This window comes from Zalophus californianus, chromosome 8, assembly GCF_009762305.2.
Source record: "Zalophus californianus isolate mZalCal1 chromosome 8, mZalCal1.pri.v2, whole genome shotgun sequence".
NCBI classification, from domain to species: Eukaryota; Metazoa; Chordata; class Mammalia; order Carnivora; family Otariidae; genus Zalophus; species Zalophus californianus.
Genome location: NC_045602.1, coordinates 114,726,511 through 114,750,877, shown reverse-complemented (window position 1 = coordinate 114,750,877; position 24,367 = coordinate 114,726,511). Strand labels below are relative to the sequence as shown.

Sequence of the window (24,367 nt, the reverse complement as noted above, 5' to 3'; positions counted from 1 at the left end):
TCCCTTAGGAATGACATCAGAGGTGCGGAGCCTGGGGCAGGTCCTTCAGCTCTTGGGAGAGAGCCGAGGAAGCTCCCAATACAGGATTTGGCAGTCTCAGAACCTAAGCGAGTAAGGGAGTGTGTTGGGGGTGTGTGGAGGAGAGCAGGCAAGTGGTAGAGCCAGCCCTTTCCATACATGGTTCCGTGCCATGCCTCAGCAGCCAGACAGGCCTGGGTTCAAATGCCCACCGTCACTCAGTAGCTGTGTAACTGTGGGCAAGTTATTTTTTCTTCTTTTCATGTCTGTAAAGTGGGAATAATAAACCCACGTATGTCTTTGTGGTATTTGTGAAGATTCATTGAGGTAACTCATATAGATGTCAGCACAGGGCCTGATCCATTGGAAGGGTTCAAAAAAGCTACCTATTTTAATTTCCATCTTAGAGAGGAGAACATTGAGGCTAAGAGAGGTTAAGTGATTTGCTCAAGGTCACACAGCTTGTCCTCCATGGCAAAAGTAGGATTTGAAATCAGGGCCCAGGGAAGGGACTGGCTACCCAGTGAAAGGGAAATTCGCTGTGCAAGGGTCCTCTTACGTGGGGATCCTGGTGCCCCTGTTGGGAGCGGGCGCGGCCTCCTTCATTGACTGCTGCCTGCACCCAGGGAGACCGAGAGGTGATCCCGGGAGATGCCGGTAGAGGGGGAAAGAGAGGCCAGAAGGAGCTGGCCCTTAAGGGTGTGTTAGTAAGCAGGTGACCTCCATGGGCTTGGTCCTGTGGGGTGCTGTGGGAGCCAGCGTGGAGTTGCTCCCCTGCCCCAGCGGGTGAGGAAACAAGTTCTTTATCCACCAACCTCCAGGATGCCCCTCCTCCAGGAAGAGATCATGGGTGGCTGGAACCCAGGAGCCACGGCTGTTTTGGAGAAGATGGAACCAAAGACAGAGGCCCTGCCCCATCTTCCAGGATCCTGGAAGCGCCCCTTCCCCTCAGACCCTCATAGAACCCTAGGGAGCCAGAAGGGAACTGCCACCGACCGACATGGGGGAGATTGGCTTTCTCATCTCCGTGGTGAGAGAGGGTTCAAATCCAGACTCAGTTATGATTTAGGAAAATAATGGAATGTGATGTGTGGGGATGTCGACGGCAAAGTGTGTCTGGGAGTCGGGGATGCGTGGGGACGCTGCCACATGGGGCCTGGCCCCATAAGTGTTGGCCGGCCTTATGTAAGCACCTTGTGCAGGGGCTTGTCCTGTCCCTTCTGTGTCCCTCTCGGCCTAGCCCATGCCTGGTAGACGGGAGAAGCTCCTTCCTGGCTGCATTCCCAGGCTGTCACCTGTTCTTATGCCAGTTTATGCCCTGAAGCTGGGTCATGCCTTTTCCTGAAACACCCAGCTGTCCCTTCCTGTGGACCCTTGTGTAACTGAAGGGCTCTGTGTACTGGGGCAGGCCCGGAGTCTGGAGAACAGGGGCCCTGTTGTTTGTCCTGAAACTGCCGGGTTCAGGGAGGCCAGGAAACAATGACTGTCGAAGTGGGAAGGGCCTTTAGTGATAAGGCCTGACATCGTGAAGGCCAGGTAATAACAGTGACAATGACATCACCCACAGATGATATTATCCGGGTACCTCGCATGTGCCGGGAACCCTGCTGTCTCATTTCATCTTCATCCCCTTGCCTCCTCCAAGGTGGGGACTACGATTATCCCCATTTTATGGAGGAGGAAAGGGAGGCCCACAGAGGGGAAGCCACGTCCCAGGGTCAAACTACTCTTGAGGGGTCATGCCAGAACTCAAAGCCTAGTTCATTTGCCTCCAGAGTCACCCTGTTCCGAGAGCCCTCAAGTCACCACACTATCTAGATCAACAAAACATGTGCCCCCCCCCCCCCACGAGGTTGTCTCACACTAGGTGCTATTGAGGCTGACACAGAAGGTAGGTGGGCACAATTGGCTTTCTTATTCCTGAAGCCCAGAGAGGCAGCCACGACCCTGGATATATATAGTCCGTATATGGCCCAGACATAGCTCGGGCATGGCCCAGATTGGCTCAGAGGTGCCTAAACATGACCCAGATATGGCTTGGATGTCCAGTTCCCAAGCCTGCCAGAGGCAAAATGACTCCTGAGTTAGGACAAAGATACATTCCAGACTGTGGGAGTCACAGACAAGTATTTATTTATTGCAGAGAGAGACGGTCTACATACTCCCTCTGGCACCCAGCCTACCCTGGATGGCCACCATCCAAGTCTTCATGGGAGAGAGGAGAGCAGTCCTGCGGTCTACGAGGTGGCTGGGGTGACCACAAGGGAATCCTGGAGTTGGAGGAAAAAAGTAAATTCAGTGTTTTACCTCCTGCCTTGATGTGGTTTATGCTGGTGGTCCTCCACAGGGTGGCCACTGGACCTGGGGATCATGACCTTGAACTCACTCACATAGAATTCTTGGAAGGGTCAGAGGAGTAGAGTGTGTGTGTGAACAGTGAGGCGGTGCAGGGGTCTGGGGTACAGGTAAAGTATCTGCATGCAGAGGAGGGGATTGTGTAGGACCGTTGTCCTCAAGCCCAGCTGATCGCCAAAACTCCCCAAGAGGTTTCATAAAATGCAGATTCCTGGCTGTATTCACTGGGCCCCAGACAGCTAACTTTTTAATAACAACGCTCTGCTTTTTTTTTTTTTTTGAACCTAAGTGTGATGCAAGGAACTTAACCTATTAGATTTCCCCCAATATTTTATTATGATAATTTTTAAACAGAGAGTAAAGTGGGAAGAATTTCCCGGTGACCACTTGTATACTAAGCATCTAGATTCTACCATTAGCTCTATCTAAACCATACTTGTTTTATCTCATATCTGTCCATTTATTCATTCCTTCAGCTAGCTTTTAAAACATATATTACAAAGCTATAAAAAGGAAATCAATGAGCTGCTAACTCAAAATAAATGAACAGAGCAAAACAGGAAACTTGGGAACAGATCCAAAGAATGACAGGATACCTTTCCAACCCAAAGTGCAAATGATGGATTATGCAATGCAAGCTGAGTAAAAAAAAAAAAAAAAAAAAAAAAAAATGGAGGAAAGTAGCTAAATGCCCCTTCATAAGAGATATGTGAAATAAACCAAGCTCTAGCCATCCAGTTGTATGGATACTTGTCCATCCAACATGAATCAAGTGTACCATGTATTTTAGATAAAATGCTTATATTATAACTGGATCATTGTAATGTAGTCCATTAGGGTATGACCCATGTATTCATACAGCAGCTGGGTTTTACGGAGGAGGAAGCTGGGCTCAGGCCAGAGGACCTGCCTGAGGTCATGGCTAGAGAGAGGCAGAGCCGGGATTGCAGTGGTGCTCTGGTTCCCGAGTCTTGACTTTCAGCCTCTCTCTGTACTGTCCACAGCACTGTTCTCATTATTCTCCATCACAGCCAGCTGAAGGGTGGACACAGATTTTGAGAGTGGGCCACTGATATTAAGTCATACATCGACTTGCCCTTGAAGCTAGTTAACAAAGCCTCCTACCCTTCCACCAAATGTGACCTCGTGGTGTGGGGAGGCATTTTTGAGACTTCCTTTCCTCTCTGAATTTCTCCAGAACAAAACAGCTCAGGAAGTCAGTGATACCAGTCCACAGCTTTGGGCAAATCAGGACTAATACGAATTAAAGTTTGGCCCAAAGTGCCTTCTGTCCTGGGTTGGACACCTTGGCCATGGAAGGGTAGGCAATCACCTGTGGGTTTTCTTAATTCTAAACAATTCTACTTTCAGTGTCTCCCCTACCTAGAGTGGACTAGAAACTTCAAGAAGGTAGGGGTTTTTTTCACTGTTGTGGTTGGTGCCTGGTATATAGCAGGTGCTTAGCAAATACCTGCTGGCTGGCTGACTGAGACGGGCCCAACCTCACTGTCATTGGCTCCTGCAGAAGTTGGGGCCCAAAGCAGGTGTTATGAGGGCAGGTGCGGAGTGCGAATCCCAACTTTGCCACCTAATGCATGCGTGTCCTTGGAAGTGGATTTGCCATTTTTGAGTCTCAGTTTCCCTCTCCGTAAAATGGGGATTACAGCAGGATCTGCCACATCGATGGGTGTGAAGACTGAACAAGATGCTGTTCAGTGGCACAAAACGATGATGGGCTATTGAGTACTATTAATGCTAATATTTGGGGGGTGGGAGTGATGCTGCTACAGCCCCCCTCCCTAGCAGCTGTCAAGGAGGGTCGATGCTCAGCGACCGTCTCTTGAGCACTTACTGTGGGCCAGGCCTTACTAAATGAAGGAACAAGTGAATGAATGAATAACAGGTAGACTGGGGAGGGCTGGAGGGGAATGCTCCCCAGGCTAGGACAGTCATGAGGAAGTGAGGTCCAGAGAAAAGAAGGGGCTGGTCCAGAGCCCCCCCATGAGTGACCGGCTGGGTCAGCATTGGAGTGCAGGCCCTGCCTCCCAGCCCAGAACTCCCCCAGCAACTGTGCCTTCCCTGGGGCAGGACGTTTAACACCACTCACCTTGGTAAGAAAGGATGAAGCTTCCTTGAATCCCCAGGCCTTCACCATCGATATTGGGATCCCAGATCTTAATTTGCCTGAAATAATAAATGTGGTCAGAGACCGCTGGGCTTGGGGTGGGATTGAGCAGACATGGGCAGGGAACTCGGGGCCCAGCACACCCAGTTTGGACTGTCCCTCCTGCCTCTGCTCAGTTGCCCTCTGGCCCCAGCACCCCCCCCAGCCTCATCTCCCTGCCCTGTGCTTCCAGCACGAGCTGCTGGCCGCTCCTAAGGGCACCCCTCACTCCTCTCACACTTCTGCTAAAGAACCATCAGGGGCTCCTGTCATTCACAACAGAGGTGTCTATACACTGAGATTTCCTACTCTAGTAAAATAAGTGAAAAAGATGCAGTTGGCGTAGGTTACTAATTCTCCCCACCCCCACAACCGGGGGCTTAATTAGACTACGTCTACCATTTCTGTCAGCTTCCTCCACTAGTAACACAAATAACAACGCAAACATCAGCAATGGTTAAGAGATGTTGAGACCCAACTGTGCCAGGCTCCTCCTTCAGCCCCTTATAAACATCGTCTCCTTTATGTGCCGGAGGAAGGTACTTTTATTTTCCCGTTTTACAGATGGAGAAACTGAGTTAGCATGATAAGGCAGCTTGTTCAAGGCCAGGTAGCCAACAAGAAGGGGAATCAGCCCTTGAACCCAAGTCTCCCTGAGGCACCTCGAGTGTGCTCTAGCTGTCTGTTTACACCTCTGTCTCTCTCCTGCCGTCAGCCCTGTGAGGTGGGGCCATTGCCTGGTTCACCTTTGCACGCCTAGGTTTTGGCACTAGTAAAGGAACCGGCCAGGGAAGTTGGAGATGGAAGAGGTCATTTCTAGTTGGGCGACCGGGAAGGCTTCCTGGAGGAGGTAGAATTTGGAGTAGGCTCTGAGGATGGATGGAAAGTGAGATGCAGGCAGGAGGAGTGAAGCACCCACCCTCAAAGCCCAGGGGAACGGGGGATGAACAGCAAAGGGACGCACCGTTCTCGTTTGGCAGTAGGATAGAGACGAGGAGCTCAGTGGTGATGTCTTTCAGAAGTTCAGGCTGTAAAAGAGAGAGGGGCATTGTTACCCTGGCTGAGGATCCAAAGTCCCTGCCCCTTGGCCAGAGCAGCCAGGGAGATGCTGGAATCCCAGGCTCCTGCCAGTCAGAGCTGAGGGTTCCTGGGACTAGCCAGGCCGGGGCCAGTACAAATCCTGCTGGGCCCTGAGTCCCAGGGCATGGGGGCGGGTGTTGGGGAGCATTAGAGGGATGCACCCCCCACCCTCAGGGGCTCCACTGCTGTGTTCTCGCTGAATTTGCCCTGAGGGAATTTCACCCTGTGTCCTGAGTTTTGACTTCTCCAGTGAAGTCAAAGTTCTGATTTTCATGCGGGAACCTCTCCACTTAAAAATTAGCCAAAAAAACCAAAACCAAAAACAAAAACAAAAAAAACCCCCAAAACAAACAAACAAACAAACAAACAATCCACAAAACATGTGGACCAAAAACAAAACAAAACAAAAACCATGGCAGAAGACAGGATTCAGCCAGTCTGGGATCTCTGATCCACTCTAACACAGCTGGGGAAACGGAGGACCAGAGGGAAGGGGCTGTCCAGGGTCACTGAGATGAGTCTACATGAGCAAAATGAGATTTGCAAAAAGGGAAAGGATATGTTTTCTCATTAAGAATCAAGATGTTACAGAAGAAAAGTGAATGTGTAGCTGTGTATCTATAAGTACGCATGTGTTCTCAGCTGTGTCCGGCATATAGTAGGTACTCAGTAAACACCAGAGTGGGGAGGTTGGACTTTGTGGCTGATAATGTGGAGGCTGGCCAGCCCACCATGGGGCTGCCTAGGGTGACCTTGTTCCAAGCAAATCTTGGTCAATGTCTCTTTTTTTAAATGGACCATCCTGGGCTGCCCCTGTGCCCCAGGGATAATCTATGAATACTCACGCTGAACAGGCCAATGCCTGAGTTCATCAAGTGGATCCAATCAGAGCTGCAAAGGAAGATGCCCTTGAGGATGGCCTCTCAGAGGCTCGCTCATTCATTCATTCATTCATTCAACAACTATTTAAGGAGCACCTACAACGTAGGGTTTGATTTATCCGATGAGGCTCCAGTTTGCAACCCCTGAACTCCCTTTGGGGTAGCAGGAGTGCTGTGGGATGTGTGGAGAAGGTGGGCAGAGGGGCAAAAGGCAGCTGGAGAGCTGTGCTTCCTGGCTGGGCTCATGGGGGTCAGTATCTGGGTTGACGGTCACTGCCACTGTCTTGGAGTCCTCCAGGATGGGCTGAGGGGATGGTGCTGGGCATGCTGTTCCCATAGCCAAGGTCAGCCTGTTCCAAGGCTGCTGCAAAACCACTCTTCTTTCCTTCCCTTTCTCTGATGTTTGGTCCCCAAAGCGGGACAGTCCAGACTAGGTCACCTTTCTGCACGTTCCAGAGTAGCCTTTACTCCATGCTCATACCCCAGAGGTTCGAAACACTCGGTGTTTTAAAGCAACCCACTGGTCACAAGGTGAGACAATGATTTACATGTTTACCTGATTCCATTAAAGTTGAGCATAAGTCGGTCATCTTTGGTGTAAAACTGGGCTTCTGAGCTGGCTCTCTGCAATGAGAGAAGCCCATTTCTTTCAGGGACTGTGTCAAGCAGAGGGGGAGAAAGGCTCTTCCAGCTGATGTTGCCAACCTGATAGGATATTATCAGCTTGGGGCACTTCCATGAGGGGCTAATCTCTCTGAGGATGAAGGCAGTACATAGGAAAACAAGGTTGCCAGATGGGAAGAGAAGAGTGAAGATGACATTATTTGAGCACCTGGATCCAGCTATTTTTGAAGCTAGACCATCTGGACTTCTCAGTTATATGAGCGAGTACAATTCCATCTGTGCATGTGAATTAACTGTCTGCCCAAAGAGCCTAACTAATAAAGTCACAGAACCAGAGATGGGCCTCCAACTGGGTGACAAGATTGGTGGAAACGGTTAGGAAAGCAAGAGGGGTGAACAGGAACAGTGAACAGGAGGGTCCCCCAGGTGGCTGCTCATGCCACAGATAGTTGAACTCACGATGCCCAGGGTAAAGAAGGGGTGGTGGGCTTCATTGGTGGCGAAGACTTCCAGCACAATCAACTGGACCACCTTGGCACTGCCCTGGTCCAGACGGAGCTCTGGGGTCTGCCGGGTTAGGATCTTCACCATCTGTGTGCGCCCCAGCTGATTTGCAGCCTGGAAGGACATCAGATCCGTGGGATGCCTCCCAAGTGCCTCACCATGGCCCACAGGCCCCATGTAGCCCCTGCAGCCTGGCCCCTGGCCCCCCTCCTGGCCTCCCTCCTTCCTCTCCTGCTCCAGCCACCGTCTCTCCAATCCTGGAGTGGATTTTTGTTGTCCCCATCTCACAGCCTTTGGTTTTGCTTCTCCCTCTGTCTGGCATACCCTTCTCTTCAGGGAAGCTCTCTCTCATTTGTGTTAGGCGCCCCCATAATGCCCGCACAACCCCTAGAATCTATCCTCTGTCATCACACTTGTAGCAGAAATCCCCTCTGTGTACTTGATCCAGGTCGCACTGCCCTGTTAGCCTGAAACCCTGTGAGGGCAGCAGATGCCAGTGCTGGAAGGAAACAGAGCAGTCCTACACGTATTTCACTCCCCAGGGGTCAGTGGACAGACCACAGCAAGCACTGCAGACGGCAAGTGGACCAACCTGTTCACTGATCACCTTGATGTTTGACTTCAACCGGTGGGCCAGCTCAGGAAGCTGAGGGGAAAGCAGAGCAGGTCAGCCTGAGGGGAGAGGGGAGACACACTTCCAGCTGCCCACTGCCTGGATCCCCAGGACCCCAGAAAAGCTGGCTGGGTCTGACTGTCCCTGGTGGAAACCAGCCCTTGTGTCAACTGCTGTGGGGGGTGGGGTCCTCACCGGCCCGGACTTTTACTGCAGGTTGTTGGTGGCTGTGGGTCTTGGGCAGCTCCCCGCTCCCCGAGGACATGGAGACGTGAGCCAATTCTTACTATAGTCATGAATGTGGTTGCCGGTGACCATTCCCCTTTTCTCATCATACTAACTCTGGGCCACCCCTTTCCCCCTCTGGGCCTCAGTTTCCCCATTGGTCACTCTAGAGGAGGTGGCACACTCCAGTTGACTGGTGGTGGTTGTCTGCTGTGCTGGGTTGATTCCGAGACCGTATCGGCATCTAGGCTCACTAGTAAGGAGGATCCTGATTGATTAGTGATGTCTGCCATGGGTCCCACAGTGGACGGGGGGGCACGACTGCTCACTATCTAAGATGACCTTAGACCACTCACTATCTAAGATGCCCTTTGGCCCGTTATTTGGTAGAGGAAGCAGGTGTATCAGGTTCCAGAGGGCAGACATAGGACTGGCGCTGGATGTTACAAGGAAATTTGCAGCTTTAGAGCTCTATGTCAGAGGCAGGGTCTGAGAGGAGGGAGTGAGCTCTCTATTACTAGAGGGATTTAAGCTGAGCCTGACAGGGGATTACTGCTCAGAGGCTTAGGGCAGTCCTTGAGCCCCCTTGATTCAGGAAATTCCCATGATGCCACAGAGGGGGCCCCATCCTCTCATGCTGAGACTTACCACATAGTCCAACAGGACTACGAGTTCCTCTGGAGGAAGCAAGGCGGTTATTGCAGCGTTCACCACATCCTGCCTCACAGTGAGGCTGAAGGGGGTGCTATCCAGGTAGGGCACTGTTAGGGAAATTGCAGACTTGTTGAACCACTTGGTCACGTCTCCATGGGAGTTCAACAACTTGGCCTAAGAAGACACAAAGCAGACAGTTGGCTGGGGACCTTAACTCCAAAAACTTACCCAGTAATGACCTAGAAGAAAATGACACCATTCAGCCTGTTTCCCTTTGTGCCTTTGCTGACAGGAAGCTTAGCCTGGGATTCAGTGCCTTCCCTGAGGTGATGAGTGATCTCACGTGGCCGGCAACATCTACTCCACCAGCACCCCTCAGTCTGATTTTTTAAAACCTAGATGTCTTCTTTGGCATTTAGGTTTTGACTTCTCGTATACCTCACAAACCCTTTGGATGAAGGGAAAATTCAAAATTGCAACAAAATTGATGAAAATGTTTGATTGCTGCCATTTCCCAAAGGATCCATGAAAACTGGACTGGGTCTCCCGCTGTCCAGGTTCGCCTGGTCCTTCAGGGAGCCCAGCCCCAGTATAAGCGTGCGGCCCCACATTTCACAGAGTGCTGGCAGTTTCTGGCTCCTGCTGCCTGCCAGGCCCTGTGCAGCCTCACTCTGTCTTCCCCTTGGTGATTAGGACTGTCTGCATTTACAGATGAGGAAACTGAAGCTCAGAGAAGTGACAGAACTTGCCCAAAGTTACACAGCCATGGAGTTGTGAAGCTGGGAGAGACACTCAGGTCTGTGTGATCTCCAGGGATGGGTCTTGATCCTGGACTCTAGTTTCAAGGTCGTCATATATTTGGGGTTTGGCAGGGGCTCGCCTGAGAGGAAGGCCAAGAGCCCCAGTGCATATGCTGGCCTCTGACTGGGGAAACCAGAGGCGGGGGCCAGATCACTGGGGCCGAAGCTCTGTGTGTCGCCCTTGGATTCCACCTGCTGGGGTTCCTCCATCAGGATGGTTTACATGGAACAGGTTCGGCCCTTTGAGTTCCTAAATCAGCCTGTGTGTCCTGACCGTGAGGGGTGTTTTCTCCCCTAAAATAGAATCCTGGTATCTGATCCTTGGCAGTCAGAGAAGGACAGTGGTGTCTCCACCTTCCTTTTGAGGTCCCATGACACTCACCCCCAGCTCGAGCTGGATGACATTACCACTGATGGTAGGAGACAGAAGGTCAAACTCCAGGCGGTCAGAGCCGAGGGAAACGGGCACTGCTCGGGGACAAGAAGAAAGTTCTGTGAGGGAGGAGGGCAGTATTGGATGGGGCGCTTTGGGGGCTGCTTTTGGCTGGAGCTGCATTATTGCCTGGGGGTTGGTAGGGAAGAGAAGGACTAATGATGTTGACAATGAGAATGATGATGAGAATGACATTTATTGAGCATCTGTCAAGCTCCACGTGCTGTATTAAACCTTTACACTTACACTTTACATTTACTTAGTCTTCACAATAACCTTAGGGGGTGGGTCCTATTATTACCCTCATTTTACAGACGGAGAAACAGGCTCAGAAATGCAAAATGACTTGCTCAAGGTCATATTGTGAACAGATTTGAGCCCAGTTGGTCTGATGCCAAGGTCTTGGTTTGGAACAAGCCTAAACTATTGTTTATAACTCTCTACCTCCTCCAGGGGACCGTGATCTGCGCCCCTCACCAGGACAGAGTACCTGGTGCACGCCCATCTGTGCATTGGATCGCTCGTGTTCGCCTGAGGATTCCCCACTTGGCCGCCAGGTGGCAGTGGTGTCTCACCTGCCCTGGCTCCTGGGCCGAGATTGGGGAGGGCTGGGGAGAGATAGGTTCAGGGACAGGCAGGGAGTGAATCCTTGGACCACCTGCTCCCCTGGGGAGACCTCCTGCCCTGCCCCTGAGGAGCACAGGAGCCAGACAGACTTCTGTTCGAGCCCCAGTAGCCTTGGCTACTCTATTCCTACCTCTGAACCTCAATTTTCTCATCTTAAAATAGGGGTAGATACCATAGTAATACCTGCCTCGTGGGTTGTGCAGGACTGGTCCCTATTTAAGTCGGCTCATATATGAATTACACCAGACTTGGAACTTGCAGAAGTGGGTTCAAGCCTTCTCCTATCACTAATTTCCTCTGTGAACTTGGACAAATGACTTAGTTTCTCTGAGCCTCAGTTTTCTTCTCTGTGAAGTGGGGTAATGAGGGCTACTTCATGGAGTTATCTGAGACCCAGCCCAGTAGGAGCTCTTTGGGTGCTCACTGCATACTGATTCCATTCTCCTCTTCCCTTCTACCCTGGTCACCCTCTAGTGAGCTTCTTCAGATCCCGAAATAGTGGATGGTAGCATTTTCTTCTTCCTGCTAATTCCCACTCTGAGACCTCTGAGCACAGCACAGTTGTGAGGTCAGGGCAGAAGCCTGAGTCCGCCCAACCTTGCTACTCTTGGGGAGGGAGAAATGGTCTCCTTCCTGAGCACACATCTTGCATCTTCCCCTGTTTTCTCTTTTCTAATAGCCCACAGTAACTGCTGTCTCATCCACACACTCATTCGTTCATCCATTCAGTTCCTGTTTGTAAGCCCTTTGCTGTGCGGGCAGAGCGCCTATGTGCCTGGAACCTCCCTGGAAATAATCCTCACTAACAATCTTGTGATGTAGGGGTGTAGAAACCCCATTTTACAGATGAGGCAACGGAGGGGAAGGAGGTGGAGTGGCTTTCCCAAAGTGACAGAGCAAGTCAATGGCAGAGCTGGGATTTGAACTGGGAAATCTGACTCACATAGAAACTTGCACATAGTAGGTCCTTGTGAAGTCACAGATGTGGTGAATTCCTATCTGCTCATCTTTGGGAGGGATTCATGGATGCTCATTGCACTTGCTGCTGGGCTAAGTTGCTGCTCAGGCTTGACCTGGGAGGCCTCTCCTGGGCAGAGCCAGGGTGTGGAGGCTGGCTCAGCAGTAAAGGAAAAAGGTGGGAGACAGCAGAGCACCTACCCCTCACCAGGTGCAGGAGGTCCGCATGCATGTCCTCAAAGGCCGCCTGGATCACGGGACACAGCTGCCACAACACAAATACAGAGGCTCCATGATCGGGGGGCCAGAACACAGCTCCACAGCGACCCGTGCCTGGCCCACCCAGCCTGAGCCCATGCGTCCATGGCCAGGCAGGCTTTTGTCCATGGGATCGAGGGCTTGGTGTTGTGTCTTAAAAATCTTAAAAAAAAAAAAACCCAAAAACAACAACAAAAAACTCCGCCAGCCATCCCTGCCGTTCAGAGCCCACCCCGGCCCCTGGCGTCACCTGGGTTCTTTTGCAATGGTTTGTCCCTTACCCTATGCCCAGGGGGCATCTACCCGGCCAGCTGCCCTCCCCATCGGACTCCTTGTCCTGTTCACGAGAGCCCATGTTTTCCATAAGAGGGAAATGGAGAATGAATTTCTTCATTCACTGACTTAGTTGACTGAGTTCCTTCTGCACGTCAGACTCTAGAACGGGGCAGGCAAGGCAGACCCAGCCAGACTCGTGAAAAATCTCTGTGCCTTTTGTGGGTTTTTAGCTCCAACACATCCCTTTGCCTACTGAGCTCTTCTTTCCCTAAAACTGCTAGCAGTTCTTAGCAGGGGGCTGATTCTTTTGCCTAGGAGATATTTGGAAATTTCTTGAGACACTTTTAGTTGTCACAACTTGGGGGAGGTGTTATTGGCATCTAGTGGCTAGAGGCCAGGGATGCCACTAAACACCCCACAGTGTGTAGGACAGCTCCCACAACAAGGAATTCTATGACGTGAATGTCGATAATGTGAAAGGTAAGAAACCCTGGCCTCACGTAATCCTGGCCTCGCCTGTTTTGCTTAAGAAGGAGGCTAAACCTCTGACTCACTTGCTCATGGGACTCAAGAGTCTTGTTCTCCGACACCTGGGTGGCTTAGTTGGTTTTGGCTCAGCTCGTGATCTCAGGGTTGTGAGATCGAGCCCCATGTCGGGCTCAGCACTCAGTGTGGGTTCTAGCTGGGATTCTTTCTTCCTCCCCCTCAGCCCCTCCTGCTCATGCTCTCTCTCTCTCTCTCTCTCAAATAAATAAATCTTAAAAAAATCACCCCAAAACCCAGAGTCTTGTTCTCTGCTCTAGGCAGCCCATTTTCTAGGTCAGTGTGCTGAGATTTTGTCATTTGTCTTAGATACAATATCCCCAGTGAAAGAATCTTCTGGTTAACCACCCACTGCTACTCTTGAGAAAGGACAGTGCACTTTGAGAAACTTTTTCTATGAAAGTTTTCTATGAGCAGTTAACTTTTTCTATGAAAAACCCATTCCCTGCTTCTAGCTGCTCTGCCAACCCAGAACCCAGGGTTGGAGGACTTGGGCTCGGAGACTCCCAGCATTCGCTCCCAAGGGCTAGCGTGTTCCTCATGGGAAAGGTGTTGCTGACAACCTTGGCATTGTTTCTCACAATTCCCCTTCTTTCACTTTCACCAGTGGCTCTCAACCCTGACTACACATTAGAATCCTCCAGGAAACCAGCTAGAATTCTCTGGGATACTAAGGCCCTGCCCAGCCCCATTACATTAGAATCTCCATCAGGGTTTGTAAAAGCTTCCCCAGGTGGTTCTGATGTGCAGCTAGGGTTGGGACACACATATTTCCACTGAAAAGGGCTTTGGCATTTTCTAGATGGGTTCCTGACAGATTTAAACATGGTATGCCTTTCCCTTCATTTCACGTAAAATATGCATATGACCGTTGTATCAAATCCACTGACTCATGGTGGGAAACCATGGTGATTAATGGAATGCCGGTTTTCTCATATCATTCATTATACTCATATACTTTCACCCTTAAAAACAGATATTCTTCAAACAGCATTTTTATGCTCTATTTTTTTTTTTAAAGATTTCATCTATTTATTTGACAGAGAGAGACATAGTGAGAGAGGGAACACAAGCCGGGGGAGTGGGAGATAGAGAAGCAGGCTTCCCGCCAAGCAGGGAGCCTGATGCGGGGCTCGATCCCAGGAGCCTGGGATCATGACCTGAGCCGAAGGCAGACGTTTAACGACTGAGCCACCCAGGCGCCCTTTATGCTCTATTTTCTAGTGGAAAATACATTTTTTAGCTAGTGAAGTATGATGCCAATTAAAATATGATTTTGCTGGAGGCTGGGAAAACATTTCCAGCTGGGCCCTACTTTAAGAAACTCCCACCTTTAGGGGCACCTGGGTGGCTCAGTCGGTTAAGTGTCGGACTCCTGGTTTCAGCTCAGGTAGTGATCTTCAGGTTGGGAGATCGAGCCCTGCTTTGGGTTCCATGTGTACTGCGGAGTCTGCTTGAGTTTTTCTCTCTCCCTTTCCCCCTGCCACTCCCGACTGTGCTCTCACTTTCTTTCTCTCTCTAAAATAAGTAAAGAAACTTCCATCTTTAAATAGAAAAGAAAATTCTTAAAAAATGTCTCATGTAAGAAAAGACAAATTTTACAGAATTCTTCACTTTCAGATTCCTTTTAGAAGTCTCTCTGGAATGGTGTAGTAAAGTACTAATATGATGCCGCTATTATAATAATTATGAATACTATACAGTGGCATAGAACATAAGGAATATCAAATTATATTGATACTGAGTACAGCCGCTTACAAATATGAATGCATGTGGGTGGAGACTGGAAGGCATATATATACAAAAGAAAAAAATGGCTGCCAAGTTAAGGTGGAAGGATTATGGGCACTTTTCCTCCAAAGTCGTTTGAGTTATTATATCATCTTTTCAATTCAAAAAAGTTTTATTATAAAAAACATTAGTCATCTGACAAGGTGTTTCGAACCCCAGGAGGCCCACTGTGGTGAACCCATCTTGGAATTTACGGTGGAAATCAATGGTCAAAGTTATAGTTTTAGTTCCCCTGTGACATATAAGGGACATATAAATTGAGATTAACTTGTGTTTATCGACTCAGAGAAATAAATGCAGCAGGGCCTGGGGGGTGACCGGCCCCTGAAGACCGCAGGTTGATGTGAGACAGCGGTACGCTAGAGCCAGCTCGGAGGGCCAAGTGTTAAATTTTCAGGAATTTCTAGGCCATGTGGTAAACCCAGACAGTTTTAAAAATTAAATTATATAAACTTATGATATGTAGCAAGTGCTACAAATCAGGGTTCCTTCCACTCAACCTCCCCAGAGCCAGTTGTTAATAATTTATCAGCACATCACTGTTCAAGGTCTCCTGCGTGACTTTTGGCCGTTCCATTACCTTTACCTCAATGATCGACTTAAAGAATGGTCAGGCCCAGAAGTTTCCCACTCAAGGAGATGCAACGCCCCCCCCCCCCCCCCCCCCCCCCCCCCCCGCCCCAGCACGAGCTCGCAGTTCCACCCCAGCCCCACAGGGGGAGCAACCTTTGCAGGCCGAGAGGCCCCGAGGCCACTCACCTGAGTTTTCACCAGCTTGGGCAGGGCTGGCACCAGGAGGTTCATGACCCTGTGGGCTAAGGAGTTGACCAGGAAGGAGAGTCTTCCGGAGAGGAGAAGGGGAGAGCTATTAGGAAGGGTCAGAGATGACGCTGCTTTACAGAAGGGAAGACAGACTGCCCAGGGGAAGAAGATACTTGCTCAAGGTCACACAGCCTGTTCCAGAAAGGGCTGGGAGTGGAGCCCCAGCCAGGTGTGGATGGTGGCAGAGAGTTCTCAGGGAGTCGAAGCTGGGGGTTGTCTTTAGAAATGCGTGCTGGAGACTGGGACGACGGTGTTGGCCTTTCTCCCCATTCTCCCGATAAGGAGAAGGGCGGGGCGGGGGGGGGGGGAGCGCCGGGCCATGTTCTGAGTGCTTATGGCTGCAGCCGGAGCTGTAGCTCATCCCCTCACCGTGGCCTCCAAGCTGAGTCCCAGGGACGCAGCTCACCAGCAGCACACGGACAGTAAATGAAGGTGATGCATTGGCTTGACTCCAAAGCATGTTTTTACCCAAAGCTCCACTCAGGCCTGCCTGAGGTGGTTTCAGGGGCCCTAAGAATGCGGCTCCTCTCCACCTTCAAATCTTTGCCCCACTTCCTGGCAGGATGCCTGAAATCCCACCATCCTTGTTTCTGCCCTTGATGGCTTGAACTTTCTTTGGCATCCCAGATTCCCTGAAAGGAGCCTCAGCTCAAGAGTCAGGAAGGATCAGTCCCTTTCTTTCTCTGGGCCTCAGTGTTCTCCGTCACCGCCTGGCTTCCCTCCCAGGCGTGCTGGGAGCCCGGCGGGAGGTGGCCACACTCACTTATGCAGCAGGCTGATGCGCAGGCTCCCCTGGCTGTTGGAGCAGCCGTCGAAGACGAGGTGGGCGTGGCCTCTCTCACCGGTGTTCCCTCGGATGATGGCTTGGACCTCCGTTTCCATGTGTATCTCCACGATGGTCTTGATCAGGGGCCTGGGAGTGGATGTGCCCGCACTGTCTCAGCCCCAGGTCAGAGCAAACCTGCTGTCTATCTCAGTCTGCAGGTTCTCTCACCTCCCAGCTCCTCTGATGGCTTCTCCTCATCTCCCCCCGGGGTTCACCCCACCGGGTTCAGGTTTGGGATTCCTGTCCCGGTTTAAATCCTCTGCCTATGTCAACAGTTCCCACACTTATACCCAACTCCTTAGCCAGATGTCTTACAGGTGCCTCAAATTTAACACGTACAAAACCAAACTCTGGGGGCACGTGGGGGGCTCCGTCGATTAAGTGTCCGACTCTTGATTTCAGCTCAGGTCATGATCTCAGGGTTGGGCTCCGAGCTAGGCATGGAGCCTGCTTAAGATTCTCTTTCTCGGGTGCCTGGGTGGCTCAGTTGGTTAAGCGACTGCCTTCGGCTCAGGTCATGATCCTGGAGTCCCGGGATCGAGTCCCACATCGGGCTCCCTGCTCGGCGGGGAGTCTGCTTCTCCCTCTGACCCTCTTCCCTCTCGTGCTTTCTATCTCTCATTCTCTCTCTCTCTCTCAAATAAATAAATAAAATCTTTAAAAAAAAAAAGATTCTCTTTCTCCCTCAGCTCCACCACCCCCCTCCTGAGCACTTTCTCTCTCTGTCTTTAACACACACACACGCACACACACGCACACACACACACACACACACACACACACACACACACACTGAACTTAGGCTCCCTCCCCAGACCTGTTCCTCTCATGATCTTTCACGTCTTGTTGCTGGCCTCTTCACCCTACCCAGGAAAAGCCCCTGGAGTCAGCCTTGACCTCTCTCTCTTTCTCTAGCATTCAATCCATCAGGAAATCCTGTTGCCTCTACCTACCTCTGAAACATATCAGAATCTGACCACTTCTCACCACCTTCCTGCCCCCAAACCTTGGTCCAAGTCATCTCCATCTCCCCCCAAATTATAACAGGTGCTTCTGGATGGCCTCTCTGCCTTCAAAGGCAGCAGAGGGCTTCTTTAAAAGTTCAGTCATATCATGCCTCTCCTCTGCTCAGAACCTTCCGTGGCTCCCGTTTCACTCAGTAAAAGCCAAGTCTTCACCTTGGCCCACAAGGCCCCACAAGGGTCTCACCTCCCACCATTCTCCCTCTGTCTCTCTCTCTCTATTCTCTTTGACATTCTTTGGACAAAGCAAGTGCCTCAGGGCAAAGGACTCTTGCCTCAGGAAATTTGCACATGCTCTTCCCTCTGCTTGGGACTCTCTTTATCAGATACCTGTGCGGAGAAAAGGGGCAATGTGTGAATGAGCCTGTCAGGCCTGCTGTATCGGACTGAGGGGACACTCACGTGTTGAGTCCAGCCACCATGTCCAGGGGAATGTTGACCGCCAGCCCCTGGCCTTCATCTGAGGGTTCCACCTGCAGCTGCAGGATGTTGGCTGAGGTGATTTTCAGCCTGGATGGGACACGGGAGAGATGAGATTCATGCCTCATTCTCAACTTGATATCATCCCCAAACTGGCCCCCTGACTCTTTCCTGTCTCCCCTGGTGACCAGCCAGGGGTGTCCAGCCAGCAGCTGGACCTGAGCCCTCTCCACTGACTCCTCCCCAGCATGGTATGGCCCCCAACCCTCCCTCCACCACTGCTAAACAGGCTTCCATGGCTCCCTGCCTCTTAAGATGAATTCCAGATCCTTGGGCTGACGTGGAAGACCCTCTGTGACCGGCCCCACTGACCTCTCAGTTCCATACCTTGGGGTCTGAGTGACTCTCACCCCCCTGTGCCTTGCCCAGGCTGTTCCCAATCCCTGGAATGCCATTTTCTTCTTGTCTCCTGCTGAGCATGGAGTCACTGGCTCACCTGCCGCCTCCACTGAGAAGTGTCACTTTTCCCCTTCACTGTCCTTCCCCAGGCAACCTTCCTCTGGGGTCACCCTGTTAGGGTTCCTGTGTCGCTCTCTTATGGTTATTGTTAACTCCTCCGGGAGCTTCTGAGGGAGAGACTTTGACCCATTTTTCTTGGTCAGGCACAGAGTTGACACCAACTGATGCTTGTTGACTGGTCGATTGACCATGCCAAGTGTGTCCTGGGCAGAGGGGTGGGGAAGGAGCTAGCGCCCAGCTTGGTCCTGCTCCACTTACCAGATGATATGGTTGAGGATGGAGTTGACCACATTGCCTAGTATGGGGATGCCCCCGGCTGGCTTCTCCCGTATGGCGCTGAGCAGTGGCAGCTGCTGGAGGATGCCGATGGCATCGTGGTTGTTCAGCTTCTGTGTCAGCCCTGGAGGCAGATCCCAGAGATTAGGGGCCAGCAGGAGGGGCGAGACGGATGGCTTGGCAGTGGCTTCAGGCCTGGAGGTGGCATCACCAAGGGCTGCCTCGACCCGGACATAAGGCCAGGGGACGGATGGCTCCATCCTGACCATCTACTGTGGACATGTGGTTTTGAGGATGTTGGTCCAGATAGGTCATTTGCACATAAGGCCTAAGGTGGGGGCATAGGTGGGACCATTCACCCCTCTGAGCATTGCCAGCCTCTGTGGGAGCATTGGCCGGAATCCGGGCATATGGGCCTGCATCCCTCCCACCAGCCCAGCAGCAAACTCTCTGGAGCCAAGAGGTAGGAAAGACACAAGGCTTTGTTGGGGACTGTTTTGCTGCCAAAAGCCACTTGCTAACAACTCTCTGACACCCGCATCATATGGGCCTGTTGTCCAGAGAGCCTCGGGTGCTGAGCTGAGATAGGAGAAGCCAGGAGTCCTGGGTTCTGGTCCCTGCTGGACTTTTCCCCTGGCAGCCAGAGCCCATTTGGCTTGTGTGAAGAGCAGGTCAGAAGTGCTGGGTGCTCCAGAAGCAGCTCTGGAAGCAGCCCTCAGCCCATGACCGAGGGGAATGGGTGTATAAATACCCCAGCTCCCTCAGCCCTCTGGCAGGATGACCTGGGTATGTGTCCTGCACTGTGTCCCAGAGTCCCCGTGTGTTGCTCCTTTCGTCTGCTCTGTGATAATGGAGGTGGGACTTGTAACTATTCCTCCTTTGCCAGCTGGCAAAATGTTAAGCCTTGTCCGTGGAGGCTCTGGAGGGACATAAAGAAGGATGGGGCCCAGTGGAATCATGGAATTGAAGGGAGGATCTTAGAATCACGGAGTCTTGAGATCATAGGCACTCCCAGCCTTTACAACTCATCCACTTGAGTCTCACCCTAGAGCTGGGATCCCAGCTGTGCCTTGCACACTCCCAGTGATGGGGAACTCTCTCCCTCCTGTGGAGGGCTGTTCCACCTGCCCTCTTGCCTTATGGTGGTGAGGCCTGGGTGACCGAGATTTGCTTTTTTTTTAAGGGGGGCAGAGGGAGAAGGATGCCCCCCAAGACTTACTTTCTTTGATGATTTCTTGGCCGAGGCTAAGAACCGCAGGGGGACTGAGGGTGGCTCCAGCCCAAGTAGCTGCCAGCAAACCACAGAGGAGGGTGAAGGTGAATGGGCCAGCCATCTTTTTAGGGATCGGTGAGCAGCAGGTGGCAGGGGAAGGAACCTGGGGTGAGCACAGGTGAGGGAACCTGTTAGCTGGGCAGAGAGGTCAAGGGCAGGCCCACCATGCCTGGTGACTTGGGGCACAAAGTCCAGAAGAGGCTGTTTAAGTGAAGTGGTTAAGAGTGTGGGCGGTGAGGGGCGCCTGGGTGGCTCAGTCGTTAAGCGTCTGCCTTCGGCTCAGGTCATGATCCCAGGGTCCTGGGATCGAGCCCTGCATCGGGCTCCCTGCTCCGCGGGAAGCCTGCTTCTCCCTCTGCCTCTCCTCCTGCTTGTGTTCCCTCTCTTGCTGTCTCTCTCTGTCAAATAAATAAATAAAATCTTAAAAAAAAAAGAGTGTGGGCTTTGGAGCCAACCATTTGGGTCTGTGTCCTGCCTCTGCTGCTAGGTCTAGTTGTATGGCCTTGGACCAGCAGCTTAGCCTCGCTAGGCCTCAGTTTTCTCATCTGGCAAATGGGCATAATGAAGCAGTGCCCCACTTCATAGAGTCTGGCACTTAAAACCCTCCGTAGTCCAATCTCAGCCAACTTCACCTCCTGCTTATTTCCCTCTTGCTCTATAAGGTTCCGATCATTCCAAACTGCTTGAAGTTCCCAGAACATACTCCATTCTGTCCTGTTGTCTGTGCCTTTGTCCTAACTCTTCCTGCTTCCTGTGGTGCTTTCCCCCTTCCTTATCTGCCTGCTGGACTCTTATTCATCCTTTAGAACTCTGCCCACACTTCCCTTTCTCTGTCAAGATTTCCCTCTCCTGCAGCCAGAGACCCTGGACCACACTTGGAGAAGTGTTGCCTTAGGGGCTGCTGTCTGCCCAGGACAGGACGTTTGGAGGCAGGAGGGAAATGTGTATTCAGGACTCCAAGTGGCAGGAAAGCTGTTTGCCTGATACTAAGAGGCTTGAGAAGGAAAGAGGTGGTTTCTTGGAGCCGAGGAGAGAAAGGCAGAGAGAGGAAGGAGCCTGTGGGTGCCTCCTGGCAGAGGACCTTGGGGGATGCTGGCTCCTTGGCTGTTCTGTCCCTGCCGTGAGGCAGAGCATCAGCCCCTGTAAGCTGGTCCCCAGCTCTCCAGCTTACACCCTGGCTCAGCCTCCAAGCTCCAGGGAAGCTTCTGCCTCCTGTGGACTGTCCTGCTTGGAGGGAGGGGAGATGCTGAGCTGGAGATCTGAGCCCTTGCTTGGCTCAGCATGTGGGTTTCTTGTTGCCAAAGACAAACATGGCATCTGGATGACATGTGTCTCTCAGCAGGAGCATCATGAGCTCTCTGAGACACTTGCTATCGTGATTCAACATCTGTCTCCTTGACTGCGCTGTGAGCTCCAGGGGGGCATGTTGGGTCTAGCGGTTCCCCATTGTGTCCCAAGCACCTGCCATAGTGCCTGGCACACAGTGGGTGTTTAATAAATACATGGTTGCTGGATGAATGAATGAATGAATGAATGGCCTCTGGGAGCCCTGGAAGAATGGGAAATCTAAGCCTGCTACACTGAGCATGTCTGGGCCATGGGGACTGAGAGTGGAGGAGAACTATCATGGGCCTCAGGGTCAGATAGACCCGAGCTGGAGGCCTGCCTCTACCACTTGCTGTGTGATCTGGGGCAGATGACTTACGTTCTCTGAGCCTCAGTTTTTCCATCTGTAAAATAAGGGATAATTATAGGACTTATATCACAGGGTTCTGGGGAGGATTAAATGAGCCACAGGAGCTCGATGAGTGTTAGCTGTTATGATCATGACAGTTAGTATCACTAATACTGGGGTCAGAAGGAGCCACCTTGCAGTCAAAGCCAGAAAACAGGGGTAGTGCCCTGCGCCCTGCTCTTCTGCTCAGGAAGCCCCTCACCCCCACTCCATAGTCTTTCTCTTTCAAGCACCTTGACCCTGTTTGCCCTTTGTTATCTTTGCACACCACTCTGTCCTCTGATCAGAGCTGCTCAGGGAGCCAACCGTATGGTAGCATCGCCTCCTGGGGAAAAGTGTCTCCTCCCCAAATCCAAGCACCATATACACAATCACCACGTCATATCTTACCTCCTGGCCTTTGCTTATGCTGTCCCCTTTCCAATGGGATGCCTTTCTCTCTTCCTTTGTCCAGCCAACTTCTCCTTGGCTTCTCAACTGGCATGCCACCTCTTCCAGGAAGCTTTCCCTGACTGCCCTTTACCACAGTGTCCCTGGTCTTTTCTTGAACACAGCATGTACCACACTGGCCCATACTGGGAATAACCTGAGGGCCAGGCTAGTCTGATACTCTTCCTTGTCCCCAGAATCACCCCAGCATGGGCTGGGCACAGAAAAATTGGTGTGTGCAGGGTGGGTTTATGTCACTGGGATCAGATCAGGGAAAGACTCAGCCAGTCCAATTCCTTCATCGCTGTTCTTTGGTCTTCTGGGCGGAGGCGGCTGAGCGCCTCTCTACCCCTGGTCCTGACCTCAGAGGGTCCTAGTGGACTAAGGGGGCTTACCTCAGGGCCAAGCCTCTGTCTTGCTCTTGACCTGACTGCAACAGGTGTCTCCAGCTTAGAACCTTCCGGGTGTCCTAGGCTTTCAGCCCCTTTCTTACACTTTTATCTGGACATGCCAGAGTCCTTAGTCTGCTCCTCTCCTCATCTGGACAGTGGATCTGGAAGTCTAGCCTTATATCCTGCACACCCCAGTCTGGGAAGTCACCCTTTGCATTTGGGGAGGACTTGGGCTGGGCTGAGGTCTCCAAGGTAAATATTTGTTGCTTCTGGTGAACCACATCCCTGCCTGGAGGCAGCTTCCTGGGGCTTGGAGAAAGGAGGGTCTGGGCCGGCAGGAGGGGTGGGCGGGGCATGGGGGCACGTGGCAGAGGAGCCAGACCGGGCACAGTGTGGCCTGTGGAAGGGGCTCCCTGCCTTCTGGACAGAGTCACTTCCAGGGGGACGCTGATGGGGACGGTAGCAGTGACGATGATATTAAGCACCTACAACATGGCAGGTGATGCCCCGGGCCTTAACGTTGTTCATGTCAGGGGAGGCTCGTCCCCACCGGGATCAGGGTCATTATCCCAACGTTACCATGGAGGAACCCGCCTCGCATGGTCAGCAAATGGTGGAACCAGGATTCAAACCAGAACTCGGACTTCAAAACCTATCTGGGTTGTCTCTACAGCTTGGCAGATGCACAAGGTCCTGGGGACCGTCTGGGTCCAAGTCCTAGCTCTACCCTTTGCATGCTGTGTGACTTGGGGCACATTCCCTGGCAATGCCTTCCCTAACCTTTCCAAGTCTCAGTTTTTCATCTGTGAAATGGGAATAGTGGTAGCACCTACCTGCCAGTGTGCTAAGAGGAGCACGGTGGACGTGCTTAGAGCGCAGGTCCAAGCACAGGGTATGTGCTCAATAAATGTGAGTGGTGGTTGTTGTTGTTATTACTGCTTGTAATAGCGTGGGCCTTTGTGGAGAGGTAATGATGATAGTTAGGTCCAGATAATTGACCCAGGGGAAGGAAGTGATAGCTTTGCCCATCACTTATTCCTAAATGCATCCAAAGATACACATCTCCATTAATTAATTCCCTCCAGAGAATAGGTTTGAATCCCATTTGGGTCGCTTTGCTGTGTGATCCTGGGCAAAGTACTTAACCTCTCTGGGCCTCAACATCCTCATCTGTAAAATGGGGATAATCATAGCTGCTCCCTCAGAGGCTGCTGAGAGCATGAACTGAGGTGTGTGCTCACATAGCACTTAGCAAGTGTTTTTAGTCATTCGTTCTGCAATAATTAGTACCCACTTGGCCTTGCCTCTGCCTTCTGGAATCTCAGTGAATAGTTGTGGAACGAATGAGTAATGAGCCATGACCGTGAACCAAGGGAACAAATGAGCGGTCCCCCAGGACCCCCATCACCCCCCCGCCTGGGTGCAAGCCTTGCCTCTTTTAACTTGCACAAGTCACTCGGAGGTAGTGTCAGCAGCCCTGGGTTCCCAAGGACATCTGAGGCTCAGAGAGGTGACCGGCTCGCTCCAGCTCCTGTAGCCAGGGCTGCCAGAGCTGGGACGTGGGTCCAATCTGTCTAGTCCCAAACATAAGCTCTTTACCACCCACTGTCCTTTCCCCCAGTGACTCCAGGTCAGTGTCCGGGGGGTCAGGGGAGGCAAACATGGCCTCTGGATATGATCTGGGGAGTCATCCTTGCTGCTCTGCTCCAGTCTAGAAGCTGGGCTTGTGGTTTAGAGCTGAGCGGTCCATTGCTGAATCCTGTCTCCACGTGCAGTGGGATAGGAGAGGGACAGTGAGTGCCCCGAGGCCCCTCAGTGTGTGGCCTGGCCCTGGTCAGTCTCCCCTTCCT

General features: G+C 51.8%; 1 protein-coding gene across 2 annotated transcripts; it reads right to left on the bottom strand.

Annotated features, from left to right (window-relative positions):
* Positions 1–2,134: 2,134 nt before the first annotated feature.
* Positions 2,135–22,660, bottom strand: BPIFB1 (BPI fold containing family B member 1). 2 transcript variants are annotated; one of them, XM_027622225.1, is made up of 16 exons: positions 22,521–22,660; positions 19,908–20,064; positions 18,671–18,812; positions 17,876–17,983; positions 16,389–16,538; positions 15,563–15,668; positions 12,137–12,200; positions 10,301–10,386; positions 9,113–9,292; positions 8,219–8,272; positions 7,582–7,740; positions 7,055–7,122; positions 6,463–6,508; positions 5,502–5,565; positions 4,481–4,557; positions 2,135–2,288 (listed from the first exon to the last, which is right to left on the bottom strand). In XM_027622225.1, exons 2-16 carry the CDS (start codon positions 20,020–20,022, stop codon positions 2,256–2,258), a joined length of 1,452 nt encoding a protein of 483 aa, XP_027478026.1. In that variant the 5' UTR covers positions 20,023–20,064; positions 22,521–22,660; the 3' UTR covers positions 2,135–2,255. The 2 variants fall into 2 exon arrangements, with proteins under 2 accessions (XP_027478026.1, XP_027478027.1); XM_027622226.1 differs by having other exon boundaries at positions 15,563–15,644.
* Between the last annotated feature and the right edge of the window lie 1,707 nt (positions 22,661–24,367).